This window comes from Dermacentor andersoni, chromosome 11, assembly GCF_023375885.2.
Source record: "Dermacentor andersoni chromosome 11, qqDerAnde1_hic_scaffold, whole genome shotgun sequence".
In the NCBI taxonomy this organism is placed as follows: Eukaryota; Metazoa; Arthropoda; class Arachnida; order Ixodida; family Ixodidae; genus Dermacentor; species Dermacentor andersoni.
The window spans coordinates 25,126,907-25,147,322 of NC_092824.1; the positions used below are offsets into that span (position 1 = coordinate 25,126,907).

Genomic DNA, 20,416 nt, shown 5'->3' on the forward strand with positions numbered 1-20,416 from the left:
TGCCATGATTAATATTTGGTTCTTTTAGAACACAATGTAGTCAACCTGTACCGCTATATATAATTAGTAGGCCCTAGAAGATGCCATCAAAATCCAAGACGTCACAGCCCCCAGGTGCGGGAACCTATGTAGGCGTCGCCACCCGTATTTCGTTCTTGCGCTTTTTCTGGCTTACCAAACGTCTTATCGTTGTAAGAGTGGTGTTTTTGGCGTTGTAGAACGATAATTTACTGATGCAGAAGAAATCACTTTTCACTTTAGCGTCCCTTTAAGAACTTCTGCAGCGCAGTAAACGAAACTTGGAATGGCAAGAAAGCATGCATGGTGCAAAAAAATGGACGTGTTTCTACAATGTGCCGAAAAAGCAATCTATCGGATTCTCCTTGAACGTGGCAAAGAACACATTAGTCATAGAGAATGTTGCATAAATGAGCAACTTCACGAACATTGATATGCCCTGTCAACAATTGCAGGGAGTAGTTCACATTGCTGCACATTTTTTGAGAAATGCTGATGCCTATCGCTAATCGGTGAGACTGGGGTGCTGGCACGTGGGGATGACAAGTGCGTAAGAGGGTTTGAAGAAGTGCTTTCTATAAAAAAGAAAAGTGTGTCACCATGCCATGTCTACGGCTAGCTAAAGCGGAAATTTCCTGCGTGAAGAATACCCCATGAAAGCTTGTAATCTGTCGGTTTGGATTTTGTGAGAATCAGTGATCAAGATTCTTAAAAATATTTTTACACTTTTAGTTTAACCTGGCCCTCACATTTTATACATTCGTGCCCTGACACGAACATACCAGTCGTAATTTTGCGCGCCATTTATTGGTCCCCGTTTTTCCGACCACGTGCTTTTCGCACACATCGCAAGCAGAAAGTATCAAAATTGTGACAAGTATACGGCGTTACGTGTTAAACATGGTAAAATTAAACACAATTACATTCACTGAATCGCTTCACCAGAGCTTCGCTACATATAGATCCCAACAAGAGTGCTGCATTTGCATATTTTTTTATGAACAAGGGCGTTATAGCATCACCCTATTCCATTCGGAATTTATTCAAATTTTCTGACCTTAAATTTACGTAACCGCCGACGCAAGCACGGGCGCTAACCCACAAGGCTGTTTCAACTGTGGTGATCGAGCTGCCTTCCCGCACCTTCTCCCCCAGCTCGCGCCTTGCGCTTAGCTCGATCTCGAGAAACCGCCGCCCCATGGGCGACACGGCGGACACTGCTAGGGCGCTGCAGTTAATTTTCCGCGCAAACCGTGCTTCTCTCCCCCGGCGGCGAGTCGCCGCGCGATCAGACGTCATCGGGACGCGCCCTGATTGGCCGCCGGACTGGCGTCCCTGTGTCGCCCTTTCCACATGAGAGCTCTTCTGCTGAGCGCTTCATTCATCACCCCGGCGCCGGATTGCCAGATTTGGTGATTTCTCGGGAAATTGGGCTCCCGCCGACCGAAAATCTTCCTTGGCGACTTGGCAACTTTCTGGGTACTTTTGACAGGAGTAATGAATGAATGAATTAATTAATGTTGTGTTTAGTGGCGCAAGGGCCACATATGGCCAAAGAGCGCCACGCAAGTGTTAATGAGTTTGCAGCGGAGTTGTGACTTCTGTGAAGCTGATGTGACGTGGCTGTAAGGGGGGCTTGAAAATAGTCGCTATAAAGTGCGTAAAATCTATGTGTAGGAAGATTATGGCGATGACAAATGACGGGCACTATGGTCATTAAGATGCATTGCGAACGAATGATACGACGTACAAAATTTATCAGATGCTAAAATTGGGTGTAGCACTACTGCCGCACCAGAGCCCTTGAAACACAAGGGCATGTGCTATACGAAACAACTGTCACAGCGGCATCCTCTGAAGAGAGGAAGAGCTACGAATTTATGGGGCTAATAACATGTAACAAAACATCTTTCAGGAAATCTAGCACTGTGTTGGTGTCAAAGAGCGGTTCTGGACCGAGAAAGATTGCAGGATGAAGGGGGATTTGCTGCCGATATGCTAGGGGAAAATGTTTCTTTCTCTCAGATTCGGCTTCCCGACACTCCAGGAGGACGTGTAGGACTGTCAGCCTCTGCCCGCATCTACCAAAGACTGGAGGTTAATTTCCAGTGAGTAAAAACGTACGGGTGCCAAATGCGTGTCCTATTGTGAGACAACAGAATAGGACATCTGTTCGGCATGATTTTGTTGCAGAGGGCCAGAAACCTAATTGTGGCTTTATTACGCGCAGCTTTTTGGCAGGGGTACTGGTATAAGCACTGGCCGAATCACACTCCCCGGCGGCCCCATTGAAGCAATGGCCCCAAAAGTCAGATTTTCAAGGCAACGCTTTTGCGTCTTGCGCAAATTCAGGAGCTGAAAATATATCATAGTCGCCACATAAACCAGTGGGCCTCATCGGCTTGTCACCCTGGCCTGTCCAGGACTGCCCGAGATGCTTCATATACAACGCTCGTTGGCTGATATCAACGCATCGGGCAGTTCGGCACTGTCATGGACGGATAATTGAACAAGCCCAAGCAGGTCCCTCTGACTAACAGGAATTAACCAATCCTAAAGACAATGCTTTTGTGTCCTGCGAAGGACGGAAGCACTACGTGGTGTCCTAATATCATCCCCAGCGACGGTTACCTCTTTAGAGAATCTCGAAGAACATGGTTTTTGGCGCCAGAAATGAATGCAACAACGAAAAACGCGTCATGGCAGCCATGACATTACAGGTGCCAATGTCTATTTGACTATGCGAGTGCGTACCAGGGAGTGTAAAACATGTGTGACGTCATAGAGTTCACATGGGGTCGTTCTATGTGAAATCATGGTGGCATAGAGTTATAACCATCTGAGCAATGACGGCGTCCGGCGAGGTTTTTCCACTGAAACTGGCGATACTACTTCAGCTATAGAGAAGGCACCGCAATTGTGCAGCAGAAATCTTCAAAGAACACCAGCTGGTCATTATGGTAAATTGACACAATATCCTGTGATGAATATTGTTTTGTTGTTATTTTTGTTTGTCATCCGCGCAGCAGGAAACTACAGGTCTTTCACGCCGTTTCTTCCTTATTTTGGCGTTAAAAATGGGCAAATGTTCGTTTGTCGCACCGTGGCTACACTCCTGGCTACCAACGAAAGCTTTAGCCGCAGTTGGCGACTTTTCTGGCTACTTTTCGAAATGTTTCCGTTACTTTTTCTTCCGAAGACCTGGCAACCCAGGAAGATAATCACAGGCTCGCAAGGAGTTGGTAACGTTGGAGCCTTGCTGCCACGAATTGTCGTTCACGTGCATGGTGGACCGTTACCCGGGCTCGGCGGCCCTTCAGAGCGGGGGATGACCCCCTGGCGACATGCAGTTGTCACGCCTAATCATTTAGTTCAAGGCAGCCCACTTAAGACAGCAAAGTCGTCTCTCCTGATCATCACGAAGAGACCATCAAGGCCGTTATGGTCGGCCGTTCACCCTGCGACAATATTGCGGTCACGGATGAAGCAATTATGGGAAACGAGCCGACGGCCTCGTAAAATGTGATGTTGAACGTCCAAGTCGGAGTTGAGGTCCGTGCAAGGCGACGATTCTTCACACCTGTCAACAGCCGAAATTGGCCTGTCAACGCAGGAGTTGAGGTCCGTGTAAGGCTACGCTTTTTCACACCTGTCTGCCGCACAAATTGGCACGACCACGCTGGAGACGGAGTCAGCGTACCATCCCAGTTCCCCTGTTTGTGCCCAGTGATGTGCATGTGTTTAGGCAAAACACCCGTCGGAGGGAAAGGGCAACAAACCTCCAGATTGGTGCGACCTGAGGTCATCAGTAACCTGACGCCGGATTGGTGGAAGCGACTGAACAATGACGAAGCAGTGCATAAAAAGCGGATCCAGACACCTGTGAGGAGGAGGGGGACGCTCGGGGAGAGTGCGACACTCGGACATACTAAGACGCAACCATAGTGTGCTCCGTTAGTTGGAGCTGTACTGTAAAACTCAAGCATGTACTTTTTTTTCACTATAATCCTCTTTTTCACTATCTTAAACGTCGCTCAGAACCCGTTCTCCCGCTGCCTGTCACGGCACCATCCGTGGAAACTTCGTTGGCCGCACGGAACCCCTACTTCACAACACAGGTTAGCCCTAGCACTGCGGGCGCGAGTACTTTATCGGTCTTGCGGTGAGCCTTTGCCCGTAAGCACCGTGGCTGTCTCACTGTGCCGTATGTTGGTTTAATAAACGCGTGTGTGTTGGCGACAAGCACATTCCCAGGATATTTTTTTCGGAGGAGGGGGGGGGGGGGGAGGAAGGGGAGGCAACCCACAAGGTAACTTATCTAAGTGAAATGAGGGGAGGGGGAACCTCTACTAGTACAAGTGTGAGTATTGCCCATCGTTCACCATAGAGACTCGTAAACCCGCAAAAGAGAAATAAAATACTGTGTATCACGCGGATGTACCCCTGAGACACACCCTTCCTTCACTTAGTAAGCAAGGAATCATAAGAAATGGACTCGCGCAGGGAAGAAACACAGGAAGGACACTGCGAAGAACAAATAAACAAGTGAAAGTGTAAAATAAAGATTTCTATTAGCGCTTTTTTAATTAGCAGGCATTTTCACTAAAGTTGTTCTCTCTCTCTGGAAGAATCATAGAGAAATATATATTTGCGGAACAATCACAGCTCTTTTCTATCCCTTGTTTACTGCTCTACCAAGCGCCTAAACCGACTCGTATCGTTATTTGAGAAGTTGCGTAATCATGCGTGGCCGCCAGTCCCGTAGAACCGCGTAGAGCGCAGGATGCTGCGGCTCTAGACACTGCGCCCACCTCGCAAGGTTAGAACACTCCCACGTAAGCACAGCAGAGAAGTGGCTACGTCAGGCGGCTCGAATGATAACTGTAAAAGCGTCATTCAAAACAGGCGGATCATTGTCCACTTCTAGCGGCGTTTTCTTTAATTCCTTTTTAAATAAGAAGGCGTTGATCCATAAATACCTTCACAAATAATGGTTAAATTTGTTAATTTTTGCTTTTCCTTCTTGTTTGGCTGTTGCCTTGGCTCTCTGCCTTAGTACCTCGCTTAGCTGATCAACTTCTTGCGACTGTTGTTTCCAGATGCCAATTTTGCACGAAAAGTGCTGTACAATCAGGGAAAACTTAGACAAGGTATAAACGGATGACATTCATATTGCTTATAGGTTTAACGGTTGTTACAGGGTTTGAAGATGGACGCTTTTTCCCATGATTTTATTTTCCGCCTTATCTAACCTATATCACGGGTATATGGTTCCGAGAAGCTGCCAGCGTTCCAGGATCTGCCAGAAAATAATGCAGCAAAAGCAAAACTTAAACGCAACTGGCGGTTACTCCGGTCGCAACTCTCCACGAGCTCACTATGACCCGAATCCCTTTCCTAGTCCCTGGATCAGTCTAAATAAAAAAGGTTGAGCTAACGAAGCAACAGCGATGAGCGTGACTGTTCCAATAGACAGTGACAACTAAATGCATCTTGAGTTGATCACGCGGGTACTCAATCAATGAGAAAACTAGCCTTGACACCCATACCGTCATGCAAAAGGAGTGAAAAACGCAGCAAAACCTTGACCACCGAATAGCTGTCAGGTCATAAGATTGACTGGCGCCGCTTTAGGAATATGTGTGAGGAGTGGTGGCGTGGGCGGGGAGGGGGGAGGGATATGCCACTGAATTTCTGGGCGTCGAGGGAGAGGGGGGGAGGGCTAGCGCAGTACGGCAGATAACCGGATAAAGAGAGTGGTGTCGGCGTCTCCGACTGGTCCGCTTCTCCTTGTTTAGCTTGCGTTGGCTCGTCGACGATCGCGACGGCGTCCAGCGGTGCCCTAAAAATGCTGCTAAAATGAATTGCCAATGAAGAAGATTTGACGAAGCGATGTCATATACGTGCCGAAGGTGCTCAGAAAGGCCATAATACCACGCCAAATTTTTATTATAGGCAAAGAAATCAATTCTTGCCCGCAGTTCCGCGTAGACATCGCCAGAACGATCAGTGTGCCATCTTCTATTCCTTTCGGAACGGGGTAATCTCCGGTTATCCCAAAGAAATTTCAGTTCTGTTCGGCATATGAATGCATGTTTAGTGCACAGATGCCACTGTGACGTGGCGAATTCCCACGCCTTTGTAACGTTGCTTGCAACCAGGCGAACTGGACGTGGCCCGAAAACATTTTACTGATTGCGGAAGGCTAAATGGTGACGGGCGTGGAATCGCAAAGAACTCATTTTCTTTTCGTCGGCCCAAACATTCATAATCAGCGTGTAACGTGAACTTAAGATGGGGAGTTTTCGTGACGTCTCGTGACAGGCAGGCTGCTAGGGTTGGCGTGTAACACCCGGGAAAGAAGGATGCTCGAAAGACCCTGCTCAACCGAAACGAAGGATGGATTCCTAATTTGCTATGGTTGTCTCGAGTGGTTGTCAGTCTGGCAGGCGCCCCGCAGTGATGACAGGCCCCTTCGTGTGTGCGACCAAGGGGAGCACCCTTACCAAGAACTGCCCAATTCGAGGGGAGAACGCTTTCCGCGAACCACACGGGACCCCCGGGTTGCCACCAGCGGAGGCACGTGCAAACGTCACATGGGGGAAGGAACCAAGCCGCCCATCCTCGACCAGACTCCGTGGGTTGCCGCCAGAGGAGGCAAAACCGTGAAAACGTCACCTGGGAGAAAGGATCAGCCGCCTACGATCCCCGATCCGCGGGTTGCCGCCAGCGGAGGCAAGCAAGTGCAACGTCACCTGGGAAAGTGGGAGCGGCCGCCAAGCACCGGAGCGACTCAGTGCATGGCACGTGATGTTGACGTGAGCAAGATCCCGCCTACGATTTTAGTGGGCCTCTTTAAGGGGCCCCGCAATGTACTTTTTCAATTCATTCATTCTCTTCTTCTTATCCTTCACCAACCATTGAATAAACAGTGCAAGTTTCGCACTAGAAATCGTCTCGTCCTTGCCTGGTCGCCGTGGTCTACCGGACGCCTGCAGCCTGCCGACAACGCCACGCCACCCAATAGTAACGCCGGTCGAGGTTCGAGAAACAGGCGTCGCAACAACGCGAAGCGGGCGTCCGCCACTGGTGTTTCAACAATCGTGGCGGGCTAACGAAGGAAACTGAATAGAAGCATATTGAAATACCTTCACGTTAAAAGCGGCAAAGTTTCAACACGAGCCTTCACGAATAACATCGCAGCGTCGCGTGAGCACAGGCTTACCTGCAGAGCTCGTCGAGAGCCGGTGGGTCTGGCATCGTAGCCGCCAGGAACACCATGCCGCACGTGAAGTACGACCCAACGTACTCCCGGATGTGGCAGCGCGGCACCGAACTGCTGCGAAATCGTCTTCGTGCTGCGTACAGTAACAAGCAGCGTTAAATATTCATCGAATTCTTGGGCTTTACGTGCGAAGAAACTAAGATTTTATTACGAGGCATGCAGTACTGTGGGACTCCGGATTAAGTTGGACCGCCTGTGGTTCTTTAACTTGCACCTGATGCATGTGACATTGGCGTTCTTGCATTTACACGAGCCTCGTGTAATGCCGCCAGTTATACCACGGGAAAATATTACTGCAGGCCAAAAAAGGTCGTACACATCGCACCATCGCTGCCTGCTATACTGACCGGCCACGCGAATGATGTCGCTCGGGGTCGAACGTGCAAGAATACCGCAGTTGGCTGCCCTAGACATTAGGTCTTGAAGGCGCATTAAGAGAAACACTACATCAGTTTAGCCCGATAAAGCAGTCTTGCTAAACACTATCTTCCTTAATTCAGTTTTAACACGTTGACTATCAGAAGAAAAAGAAATGAAGGTCAGAGTTTCACTTCGTGAATCGAAGCGGTGGCCTCGATGTAGAGCGTGCGCCCAGTATGCGGAAGGTACTGGGTTCGAGCACAGGTGTCGCCCGAAACTGGCCGGTCCTTCAAGTGGGCAGCAAATCTCTCGGCCTGCTGCTCGATTATTTGTCGGGGTTCACATTTCTAAAGGGGGTCCTATACAGATTTCTAGGCGTTGTCTTGGGACTTGTGTGACCACCGACGGCTTTGTAGAACATCCGCCGTGGCCGTGGGAAGCAGGCTATTAAGGAACCTGTCGATGAATACCAACCGGTAAAAACGTGTTCCCGGGCTAGTGCACGGCCATTACGGAACCTCATTGCTCGGAAAGGGGCGCTGCTCCGCAACCCAGGTTGTCCCCACTATTTAATATGTGCTTTGGGATGCCACATGGGAAGAAGGCGGTCAAAGATATGTGCTGGGCTGTGTGGTGCCAGTGATCATGCCAAAGTGCTAAACAAAAAGTTCACTGCAAGTCATGCAATCGTTGTTATCCTATCTTTAACAGATGCACGATTTTATTTTTTAACATAAATCGGCTGAACAGAGACATAGTTGAGGCGAGAGAAATTTTATAATCACAGTTATGTTAGCGCGCTGTCTGTAGCATTAAGTGATAAGGAAGTGAGGTTTCTGGACGGTGAATGACAGTGACAAGGGTTGGTTTTGCAGGCACAGGTGGCTATGCAGTTTTGCACGTGGTTTGTTTGTTTTCTTGTCATCCTGTTTTTTTTTTCACATCGTGGAAACGTACATATGTATCGCTGTCACAATAAAAGCCAGTTGAAGTTTGCGCATGTTGTGTGTCCCTTCTTCGTTCCACGTCCTAGCTTTGTGCGCGCAAAAGTTTAATAAGAATCATGTACGACCAACTCGCCCAAAACGTGACGCTTTTGAACGAAGCTGACACCCTTGGCGAACACTTCCAGCGCGTTTCCAGTGTTTACCCTTCGGCTAACGCCCTTGGCGAACAATTCCAGCGTTTCCCCCTTTCCCCAGACACGGCTAAGTCGCTCACGGCTACACGCGGGTGGGTCCAACCCTCGTGTACTCGGGTACGTGGTATCACAAAGCACCAAACGCCTGCTCACGCAGACGCCCCTGCGGGAGCGGCAAAGACGACGACGATAAATAAACATATCAGAACTTGTAAAAATACGTGAGAAGCAAGCACAAGAATCAGTGACTAGTGCGCGGTACTGAAGCAGCCTGTAGTTGTTGCTGTTCCTGCTTACAAGCCTGTTTGTCCGTCAAGTTTCGTGACACCGCGACACTGGTGGAGGTGCTGCGCACCTGAGAGTCGCGACTGCTACTAGACCCGCAAACGCGTTGCAGAGATTCCACCTCTCGTCATTACTCCAGTGCACCGATTCAGCCGCCGCCTGTTAGGCCTGAGCCCCGAATTCACTACGGTTCCAGCTCAGACAAGCTTGGAAATTTTTACATCGGCAAATTTTCTCCTTCACAGATGGCGACAAGTCTTTCCCAGGTGACTTTTCAGCATCCTCTCGTTCTGGACATCTTTCGTCGCGATGCATTTCAAGACGTTGAGGACTGGCTCGATCAGTACGAAAGAGCTGCTAATGTCCACGACTGGAGCGAAGAACAAAAAACTTGCGCAAGCTTATTTCTTACAAAAAAATAGCGGTCGCAGGTGGTTCCAGAACTGGGAAGCGCACTTCCAAATATGGAACGACTTTCGACGCCAACGCCAGGAGACTTTCTCCTGTTCCGACTGGCTGGATTACGCGCAACAGCTTATCGAAGCGCGCTTACAGCAACCCAACGAAAGGGTCGCCATGTATGCTGAGGATAGGGCCTATTTATGTCGCCGAGCCGACCACGACATGCCCGAGAATAAGAAAGTACGCCATCTTATGCGAGTAAGTAAAGAACTGTTATTTGCAGGCCTCGTACGACACCCACCAAACACAGTGGACGAATTCATAAAGTAAGCTACTACAATCGAGTGGGCACTTCGACAACGATGTCGGCACATTGACCGCCAGCGCAGTAGCACACCCATGAGCGGCACCGCTAAGGATGCCTCCACTAGCGAAAGCCCTCTGCGAAAACTGATTCGCAGAAAACTGCACGTGGAACTACAAACCCTGGTTGCTCCGTCTACCGAGCCAGCACTCGCTTGCCAAGGTCTTCTGCCAGGAGCTGCGGCAAGCCTTTTTATCGCCCGCGCCGTGCCCCTAAGCACGCCCGTGGAGCTATGCCGGTGTAGTTCGTCGTCCTCTACCTCCATCCATCCGGGACCTGTTCCCACCCCATCGTAGCAGCGGGAGCCTGGGCGACGGCCACCAGCTCGCCGAATTGACAAGTGGGGCACTGGCAATTGCCGACCACTCTGCTTCTCTAATGTGGGGAACCGGATCACATTGTTCGTCACTGCCCTCATCAAGATATCAATGTTGGAGGCTTTCCAAGTCCAGTGTCCGCGCGCTTTGAATACCGCGATGCCCTGGACGAAGATCATTTTTCGTCCAACCAAGCCGCCACACCACGTCGTCGCTGGCACTCTCCGTCACCTCGACGTTGCTCTGACCCCAGCCGCCAGACATTCACTGACGCCTTCAGGGGCGGTTCCCCCAGTCCTCGCCGGGGAAACTAACGGCCACGACCTCCGGGGGTAAGGTTGCCATCTGTCGAGACACCGAAAAGACCCTCCAACCACCGCAAAAAGACGACATGATGACGACGACTAATGTTGACGATTGTGTTTGCGCAGACCTCAGCCTTTTTATTGACGGACATCCCGTGACAGCCCTTGTGGACACCGGTGCTGATTTCCCAATTATGCTTCAAAAGCTGGTTGACTGCATTAAAAAGGTGAAAACACTATGGACAGGTCCACACACCAGAACTACCGGGGCTCAGCTAATGACGACAACGGGTAAGTGTAGAGCCAGAATCCACAACGGTAATTCAAGCTTTGTTGCCACGCTCGTTATCCTGATCTAGGGGAGAGATTTTCAGCGGCATTTTTGCACTGTAATGAATGACCTAGAGCTTTTGGTCACGTTTTCCGCGAGCCCTGACGTAGACGGCAACTATGATAGGCAGCGCGAGCGTTTGCGACTAGCCGAGAACATGACGATACCGCCGCGAACCTGCTGCCTTGTGTATGTCTCTAGCGAGATACCTTATTATGGTGATGTGAAAGCGGACCAAATCGGCCTGCTATTGCTCACACAAGGCGATTCGATTGCAAGCGGCATTCTGCCATTAAGTCGTGGTCACGCAGCAGTGTTCCTTACGAGCTTTAGCAACGAACGCCGCTACGTCTCGAAGGACACGGCAATTGCGTGCTGTGATGATACCGTACAAGTAAAGCACTATTTCGCTGTGCACGGCCAAGAATGAATGAAACGACCATTCCGGCCTCGGCAACATTGTCTGTTGCCCGCTAGGAGACAGCGCCTGCTGTTACTGCTACAGCAGTTTGAGGATTGCTTTTCGTCAACGTCCAAGATCAAACAAACACCGCTGACGAAGCATCGGATAATTACGCAAGATGCCACGAGACCAATTCGACAGAATCCCCACCGTGTCGTCCGAAGGAACGCGAAGAAATACAGAAACAGGTGAAGAAAATTGCCGACATTGATGTAATACAACCTTCGAAGAGTCCTTGGGCGTCCCCCGTGGTGTTGGTCAAGATGATGATATGTGGTGTTTAATGGCGCAAGGGCCAGGTGTGGCCAAAGAGCGCCATGACAAGTGGTGATGTTGACGATGTATTATGGAGATGTGACTTGGCTGTAAACTGGCCTAAAAAGTGTCGCTGTAAAGTGCGTAAAATCTACGTGCTATAAAATTATGGCGATGACTCATGACGAATACTTTGAACATTAAAATCCATCGTAAAAGAATGATGCAGAATAAAAGATATATGAGATCGTAAAATTACCTGGAGCACTGCTGCCTCACCGGAGCCCTTGAAACACAAGGGCCTAGAGGCGCGTGCTATACGAAAGAGCTATCACAGCGGCATCCTCTGAAGAGAGGACCCGCTACGAACACGTGGGGCTAAAAACATGCAAGACAACATCTTTCAGAAAACTTAGGACTGTGTTGGTGTCAAATAAAGGTTCTGGACCGAGTAGCATTACGGGATGTAGGGGGATGTGCTGCCGGTATGCTAGGGAAAAATGTTTTCTTCTTTCAGATTCGGCTGCCCGACACTCCAGGAGGGCGTGGAGGACGGTCAGCCTCTCCCCGAATCTACCGCAGGTTGGAGGATCATTTTCAGTGAGTAGAAAGTTATGCGTGCCAAATGTGTGTCCTATTTTCAGGCGACAGAATAGGACATCTGTTCGCCGTGATTTTGTTACGGGGGGCCAAGAACCTAACTGTGGTTTTATCACGTGCAGTTTGTTATTTACTTCTGCGTCCCACATACGTTGCCAGTGGTTTCGCAGTTTTCTTCTTAAGAAAAGTTTCAGATCTGTGACAGGGACCGAAGCAGTAGGACTAACTGCATGCAATGAAATGGATGTGGCCATCTGGTCCGCTAGAACGTTACCCTCAATGCCCCTATGTCCGGGCACCCAGCATATAATGACATGCTGGTTAGACATATACGCTCTACAGAGAATGGAATAGAGCTCAGTTATTACGGGGTTTCTGTGTTTACAGTGTGACTTCAAGGCTTTTACGACACTTAGGGAGTCTGTAAATAAAATTGTCTTTTGAATATTTGATTTTCTGATATGTTTCACAGCCAACAATAGTGCATGCGCCTCAGCCGTAAATATACTTGTTTCAGGGTGCAGTACACCGGATTCCGAGAAGGATGGACCAATGGCTGCGTAGGACACCCCGGCATGCGACTTAGAAGCGTCTGTGTAAAACTCTGCGCACGAGTACTTGTGCTGGAGCTCCAAGAAATGCATTTTGATATGTGGCTCTGGCGCATGTTTAGTAACCTCTATAAAGGATGTGTCACACTCTATCAGCTGCCACTCCCAGGGTGGTACTAGCTTAGCTGGAGGCATTAAGCGTTGCTCGAGAACTGGGACATCCATTTCCGTGCAAAGTTCTCTTGCACGCAGTGAGAAAGGAAGTCTCATAGAGGGTCTGTTATGAAAAAGTGTTTCACACGTCAAGTCGTTAGCGGTTGTGAAACACGGATGTTCCTTATTAGAGCGAACCTTGAGAAAATATGTTAAGCTGATGTTTGTTCTTTGAAGATGGAGTGGCCACTCATCTGACTCTACATATAGGCTTTCAACAGGGCTTGTCCTAAATGCGCCAGTGGCCAAACGGATACCCAGATGGTGAACGGGGTCTAACATCTTAAGTGCGCTCGGTGCCGCAGAGTGATATGCTACGGCACCATAATCTAACCGTGATCGAACAAGGCTCTTGTAAATATTCAACAAACACTGTCTGTCGCTACCCCACGTTGTGTGGGATAGGATTTTAAGTAAGTTCATTGTTCTAAGCCATTTTTCTTTCAGATGTTTTATGTGCGGAATGAAAGTAAGCCTGGAGTCAAGTATAACACCAAGAAATTTGTGATCTTTGTTTACAGGAATTTGTTGTCCGCCCAGTTCTACACAAGGATCTGGAACCAGGCCTCTCTTTCTTGTGAAGAGAACACAAGAACTTTTGTGGGGGTTGACTTTGAATCCGTTTTGGTCTGCCCACTTAGAAACCTTGTTCAAGCCTTGCTGTACCTGTCTTTCGCATACTGTGAGGTTGCAGGATTTGAAGCCTATTTGTATATCGTCTACGTATACGGAATAAAAAATGGCAGGTGGTAGTGAAGCACGTAGGGTGTTCATCTTAACGATAAAGAGAGTGCAGCTGAGCACACCTCCCTGGGGTACACCAGTTTCCTGGGTAAAGGGACGTGACAGTGCATTGCCAACTTTTACACGGAAGGTACGATTGGACAAATAGCTTTCAATTATTTTCAACATATTTCCACAGATGCCCATTCCCGACAAATCTCGCAGGATCCCGTAACGCCATGTTGTATCATATGCCTTCTCCATATCAAGGAATATGGAGAGGAAGTACTGTTTGTGTACAAAGGCATCGCGAATATATCCTAAAATGCGCACAAGATGGTCTGTTGTTGACCGCCCTTCTCGGAATCCACACTGATAAGGATCGAGCATTTTGTTGAGCTCAAGGAAATGTATAAGTCTGCGATTTATCATTTTTTCAAAAAGCTTACACAGACAATTAGTTAGAGCTATCGGACGGTAACTTGCCGCCAAGGAGGGGTCTTTCCCGTGCTTCAGAACAGGAACCACAATCGCTTCCTTCCATGTCGATGGGAGGTATCCGGAAGCCCAAATGGTGTTGAATAGTGTAAGTAGTGTAACTTGTGTGTCAGTATGTAGGTTTCTAATCATGTCATACATGACTCTGTCAGGTCCCGGTGCAGTGCTTTTGCATGTGTTCAAGGCAGCGTTCAACTCGGCAGTACTGAATGGCCAGTTATACGGTTCATTCTGCCTGGATTTTCGAATGATTGGCTTACGTTCTATTATTTCTTTATGTTTAAGAAAGGACTGGGAATAATTGATTGAGCTTGACACACGTTCAAAGTGCTCCCCAAGTGAATCTGCCTGGTCTTGCAGGGTTTCGCCTTGCGTGTTTACCAAAGGGAGGGAGTATGTTTGTCGCCCTCTTATCCTACTAACCCTGTTCCAGACTTTGGCCTCATCTGTATACGAGTTGATACCTGATAAAAATTTCTGCCAGCTCTCTCTTCTGGCCTGTCGACGGGTTCGCCTGCCTTGGGATTTTACTTTTTTAAAGTTTATGAGATTCTCCGCAGTGGGGGAGGCGCGTAGCAACCCCCACGCTTTGTTTTGTTTCTTACGAGCGATCCTACAATCCTCGTTCCACCACGGCACGCGCCGTTTACACCCCAAGCCATTTACTTGTGATATGCATTTAGATGCGGCATCTATTATGAAGGCTGTAAAATATTCCACAGCAGCATCAATTCCTAACGAGGACATGTCATCCCATGAAATACTGCTGAGAGTTCGGAATTTCTCCCAGTCAGCTGTATCAATCTTCCACTTAGGAGCCTGTGGTGTATATTCGTTCTTTTTAGGTGTTCGTAGCAGTATGGGGAAGTGGTCGCTTCCGTAAGGATTGTTTGTAACTTCCCATTCGAGTTCAGGCAGTAGTGACGGGGAGACTAGGCTAAGATCTATTGAAGAAAAGGATTTGTTGGCAAGACAGTAATATGTGGGTTCTTTCTTATTCAGAATGCACGCACCAGAAGAGAAAATGAATTGTTCAACAAGTCGTCCTCGCGCATCTATACGAGGGTCGCCCCACAGGTAATTGTGTGCATTAAAATCGCCAAGAACAACATAAGGCTCTGGCAATTCATCCATGAAGGACTGAAATTCGTGTTTAGTTAATTTGTAATGTGGGGGTATATAAAGCGAGCAGATAGTGATGAGTTTGTTTAGCAGAACAACTCGCACCGCCACTGCTTCAAGGGGCGTTTGTAGCTGTAAGGGCTGACAGGCTATACTTTTATGAGTGACAATCGCAACACCACCCGATGATGCGACGGCATCATCGCGATCTTTGCGAAATGTAACATACGTTCGGAGAAAGTTTGTGTTTTTAGATTTTAAGTGTGTTTCCTGTAAACGCAGCACTTTTGGATTATATTTGTGGATTAGTTCTTGCAAATCATCAAGGTTCCTAAGAAGACCTCTGATGTTCCATTGTATGATTTGTGTATCCATATTTAATGTAAATTAGTGCTCTGTGTACGGAAACGGAAAGATGCCTTAGATTACAGAGCCCTTTCGAGGCCCTGTAATAGGTGTTTTGTTCTTTTTGGAGCGTTCGAGCGATTCTCGACGCTCCTTAGGCGCCTGGTGCGCCTTGAGGATAGGTGTGGTGTCCATTGCCTCTTGTGAGGCGCCGGACACGTGCTCTTGCGAGCGGGAAGTTTTCAGAGGGAGTCCCGCCTTGGAGGGCAAGACCCCTGCGCCCACCAGCCCGGAGGTCGATGGGGCTCCCTGAGGGATTTGGCTGCGCCGGCTGTTGCCAGCGCTGGAAGGGGCCGGGGAGGTTGGGGCAGCCTCGGCGGCGCCCACCATCGGGGTCGGTGGCCCCGTCTGCTGGGTTGACGGAGCAGCGCTAGCTGCCACCGCCGCGGGGGCAGATGGCGTGACTGCCGACTCACTGGTTGTGGGTCGGACAGCCGCTGGAGGCCGTTGTGACGCTGCCCCCTGACGTGCCACATCGGCAAATGTTTTCTTGGGCAGGTAAGATACCCGCCTGCGTGCTTCTTTGAAACTTATATTTTCTTTTACTTTAACTGTTACTATTTCCTTTTCTTTTTTCCAGGATGGGCACGACCGCGAGTACGCGGCGTGCTCCCCATCACAGTTTACACAGTGGAGAGCATTCTCACAAGCTTCAGAGGTGTGTTCGTGGGCACTGCACTTCGCACATGTTTGGCGGCCTCGGCAGCTCTGCGAACTGTGACCAAAGCGCTGGCATTTGAAACATCGGAGTGGATTGGGCACGTATGGCCTGACACGGAGCTTGATGTACCCGGCCTCGATTGACTCGGGCAGGACACTTGAACCAAATGTGATTATTAGGTGCTTGGTTTGTATCTCTTTACCATCTCGCCTCATCTTTATTCTTTTGACATTGATAACATTTTGCTCGCTGAAGCCCTCCAAGAGTTCAGCCTCAGTGAGCTCCAGCAAGTCATCGTCTGACACAACGCCGCGGGTGGTGTTCATTGTACGGTGTGGGGTTACTGTTATGGGGGTCTCTCCAAGTGACACTAGTTGCGGTAGTTTTTCATATTGTTTTACATCGCGGAGCTCCAAGAGGAGGTCGCCGCTTGCCATCCTCGACACCTTATAGCCTGGGCCAAAAACATCAGTCAGGGACTTTGAAACAAGGAATGGTGAAATGGTTCGCACTGCTTTGTTTGACTTTTCAGAATGAATAACATGAAAGCGGGGGAAATTCTGTATTTGGTGTCCGAAAAACTGGAATAAATCTTCGGTGCGCCCCCGTTTCTGAGGGCGATCAGGAAGTTTAGGGAAAGGAGTTTCCATGAGAATGTATAAAAATTCGGCAACAGCGCCGACCACCCACCACGGAGCCCAACGAGGGGACGCGGCAGAGCTTGCATACAAGTCTGCACGACGCCAGTCGTACGCCGCCACTATAACCAAATATGGTGTACCCAAGGTTGGATAGCCACACAAGGTTAACCCTTGCCGCCAAGAAGAAGGAAGTAAATAGAAAAGAGAAGAAGACAGGAAAGGTGGAATGTAAGGGAAAGACGAAGGTTGTGGGAAGAGAGAGACAGGAAAAGGCGACTGCCGATTTCCTCCAGGTGGGTCAGTCTGGAGGTGCCGTCTATGTGAAGCCGAGGCCGAAGAGGTGTGTTGCCTCCGCCGGGGGGCCTTAAAGGTCCAAACACCCAGCATCGGCTCAACCCCCAGGATCCCCTTTTCCCCAGACACGGCGAAGCCGCGCACGGCTACACGCGGGAGGGTCCAACTCTCGTGTGCTCGGGTACGTGGTGTCGCAACACACCAAACGCCTGCTTGCGCAGACGCCCCTGCGGGGTGTTGGTCAAGAAAAAGACGGCAGCTTACGCTTCTGTATTGACTACCCCAAGCTAAATCAGGTACCACGCATAGACGATTCAATAGACAGGTTGCGCCAGCCACGCTATTTTTCCTCCGTGGACCTACGAAGCGGGTATTGGCAGAAAGAATGATGATGATTTATGGGGTATTATGGCGCAAGGGCCAGGTATGGCCAAAGAGCGCCATGCATGTGCTAATGGGTTTGCAGTGTAATTATGATTACTATGAGTTGGTGTGAGGTGGCTGTAAAGAGGCCTTAAAATATACGCTCTAAAGTGCGTAATATCTGTATAATAAAATTATGGCGATGACGTATGACTTGTACTATGAACATGTAGATGCATTTAAAAGGAATGATACGATAGGTAAAATATATCAGATTATAAGAAATGCTAGAGCACTACTGCCTCCTTAGAGCCTTTGAAACACAAGGGCCTGGAGGCATGTGCTATGCAAAACAATTATCGCAGTGGCATCCTCTGGAGAGAGGAGGCGCTACGAATACACGGGACTAATAACATGTAAGACCACATCTCTGAGGAAACCTAGGACTCTGTCTGTATTGATAAGCGCTTCTGGACCAAGAAGCATTGCAGGATGAAGAGGAATGTGCTGTCGGTATGCTAAGGAAAAATGTCTCCTTCGCTCAGATTCGGCTTCCCGACACTCCAGGAGGACGTGGAGCACGGTCAGCCTCACCCCGCATCTACCGCAGGTTGGAGGCTTACTTCCGGTGAGTAGAAAATTATGGGTGCCAAACGTGTGTCCTATTCTGAAACGACAGAATAGGACATCTGTTCGGCGCGATTTTGTAGTAGGGGGCCAGAATCCTAACCGTGGTTTTATCAGGTGGAGCTTTTTATTCGTCTCCGCGTCCCACATGCGTTGCCAGTGGTCTCGCAATCTCCTATGAAAGGCCTCAGATCTGTGACAGGCACCGCAGCGGTAGGGTTAACAGCTTGCGATGCGATTGACGTGGCCATCTCGTCCGCCAGAACATTACCCTCGATGCTCCTATGGCAAGGCGCCCAGCATATAATGATATGCTGGTTAGACCTGTACGCTTTCCACAAGACGGAATATAGTTCATTAAGTACTGGATTTTTGTGTGTATTGAGCACGGTGTAAGAGTAGGATAGGTGAGCGAACGGAAAGGGAGAGGCACCGCTCCGCGCCGGGAGGATAGTGCAGTAGTTAGCCGGCAGTTCAAGAGAGGGCGCACCAAACTGTGGCCCGCTAGGGAGCTTCAGTGCGCACGTGCGCCCTTCGTATTGCCCGCGTAGCGGCTGTTACGCGCCTCTTCCCGTCCGGATGTCGCCTTTGTGTGGGTCGTGTTTGTTGCTGATCCACTGATGACATGGGGAAGTGCTTCGTGCCGTTTTGTAAGACAGGCTACAAGTCTTGTGCGGAAAAGTTATCACGTTTCAAGCCACCGAATGACGACGCCAGGTTGGAGGCATGGAGAAGAGCAATCCCGCGCAAAGATCGCGTGCTGCAGCGGACGGACCGTGTGTGTGAGAAACATTTTGCTCCTCATTTTATTCCAAAAACGTGGTCCTCTGAAATAGATGGTCACGTTCTGATGTCAGGGAATAGAAGAGCCGGCCTAACAAAGGACGCTGTGCCTTCAATTTTCGAAGGAGCACCGAGTTACCTTACCAAGAAGATCAATAGTCCTAGAAAAAGAGTGAAGCGGATAGAGAAACCTGCAGCAACTTCTGTGCGTCCCCCGAATTACACCAGCATATCTGAGGGTTCATCACATGGTGTGGAAGCGTGCAAGACCGCAGCCACAAGCCACGAAGAGGAAAACAGCGATGGCATTGAAGCTTTAAACCACTCTTCATTCGAGTACTTATTCGACTTCGCAGCGAACATGTGCTTACCAAGGTCATCGTGGGCAGTACATCGGATCGATGAAGAGGGGATCAAAGGCGTTCTGGTCATTGATGCTCGCATAGTGTACAGTGACGGAAGCTGCCGTATATTTAATAAGAAGTCTTTGCACGTAAACTCAGACATGGCGGTCCAAGCCTACATTTTCGACAGGCCAGTCGACTGCACAGCAATAGGAATCAGCCCGTCTGTCTCAACAACATCTGAACTTGAGAGCATGGTAAGAACTTTTGACAATGCGAACGTTTGCTGCGGCGGACCAAGTTTAAAAAGCTTTTCGTCTGTGCTGCCAGAATGTGCTTATGTGGACAACGAAAAAAAGTGGAGACATAACAAATGCCCGTTATTATCACCTGCAGGTGGCATATGTCGGCCATGCAGTGGCCTCCACAAAACACTGCAATTGCATGATGATCGCCAAATGGCAAGGGCAAAACAAAAGGTACCGCTTCAACGGATCAGGCTTTCTGCTGTGAGGAAAGGTGTACCGTCAGCCCAACTTGAAAGAATCAACGCATTGCGCCATGCAAAAGCCACTGTACTGCGGTCTCGAGCACGACTTTTAGCATGAAACAAATTACTTATGAATCAGCTGAAAAACTGCCAGCAAGAATTCGCAAAAGTGAAAGAGGAAGGGCTCGCAGAGAAGCTAGAAAGTGTTGATTTACCTGCAGCACAGTTGCTTCTTGTAAATGAGTGCATTGCTGCAGCTAAATGCACGACGAAGCAGAACAGAAGGTACACTGACGACTGGCTGCTGCTGTGCCTTTTGCTAAACATCCGAAGCCCTGCGGCATACTCTTTTCTGCGCAGCAATGCCATATTACCTCTGCCATGCGTTTCCACTATCAGGAAGTACATCAGCCTAGTGGGGCTGAAGTGTGGTTTCGACGAAGCGTTTTTTAAGGCCCTTAAAATGAAAGTTGCCCCGAAACCAGCATTTCAACGAAGAGGGATCCTCATTCTTGACGAGATTCAAGTTAGAAAGAAGATCACGGTGAACTCACGAACACTGACATATGCCGGGC

General features: G+C 49.1%; 1 protein-coding gene across 2 annotated transcripts in view; it reads right to left on the reverse strand.

Annotated features, from left to right (window-relative positions):
* The window catches only part of LOC126518330 (uncharacterized), a 156,352-nt gene that overhangs the window by 63,688 nt on the left and 72,248 nt on the right, over nt 1-20,416 (reverse strand). For both annotated transcript variants that reach the window (XM_055064121.2, XM_050168177.3), the window contains exon 5: nt 7,244-7,376. In XM_055064121.2, coding sequence (XP_054920096.2) covers nt 7,244-7,376 — 133 coding nt within the window. The remainder of the gene's footprint in view (nt 1-7,243; nt 7,377-20,416) is intronic.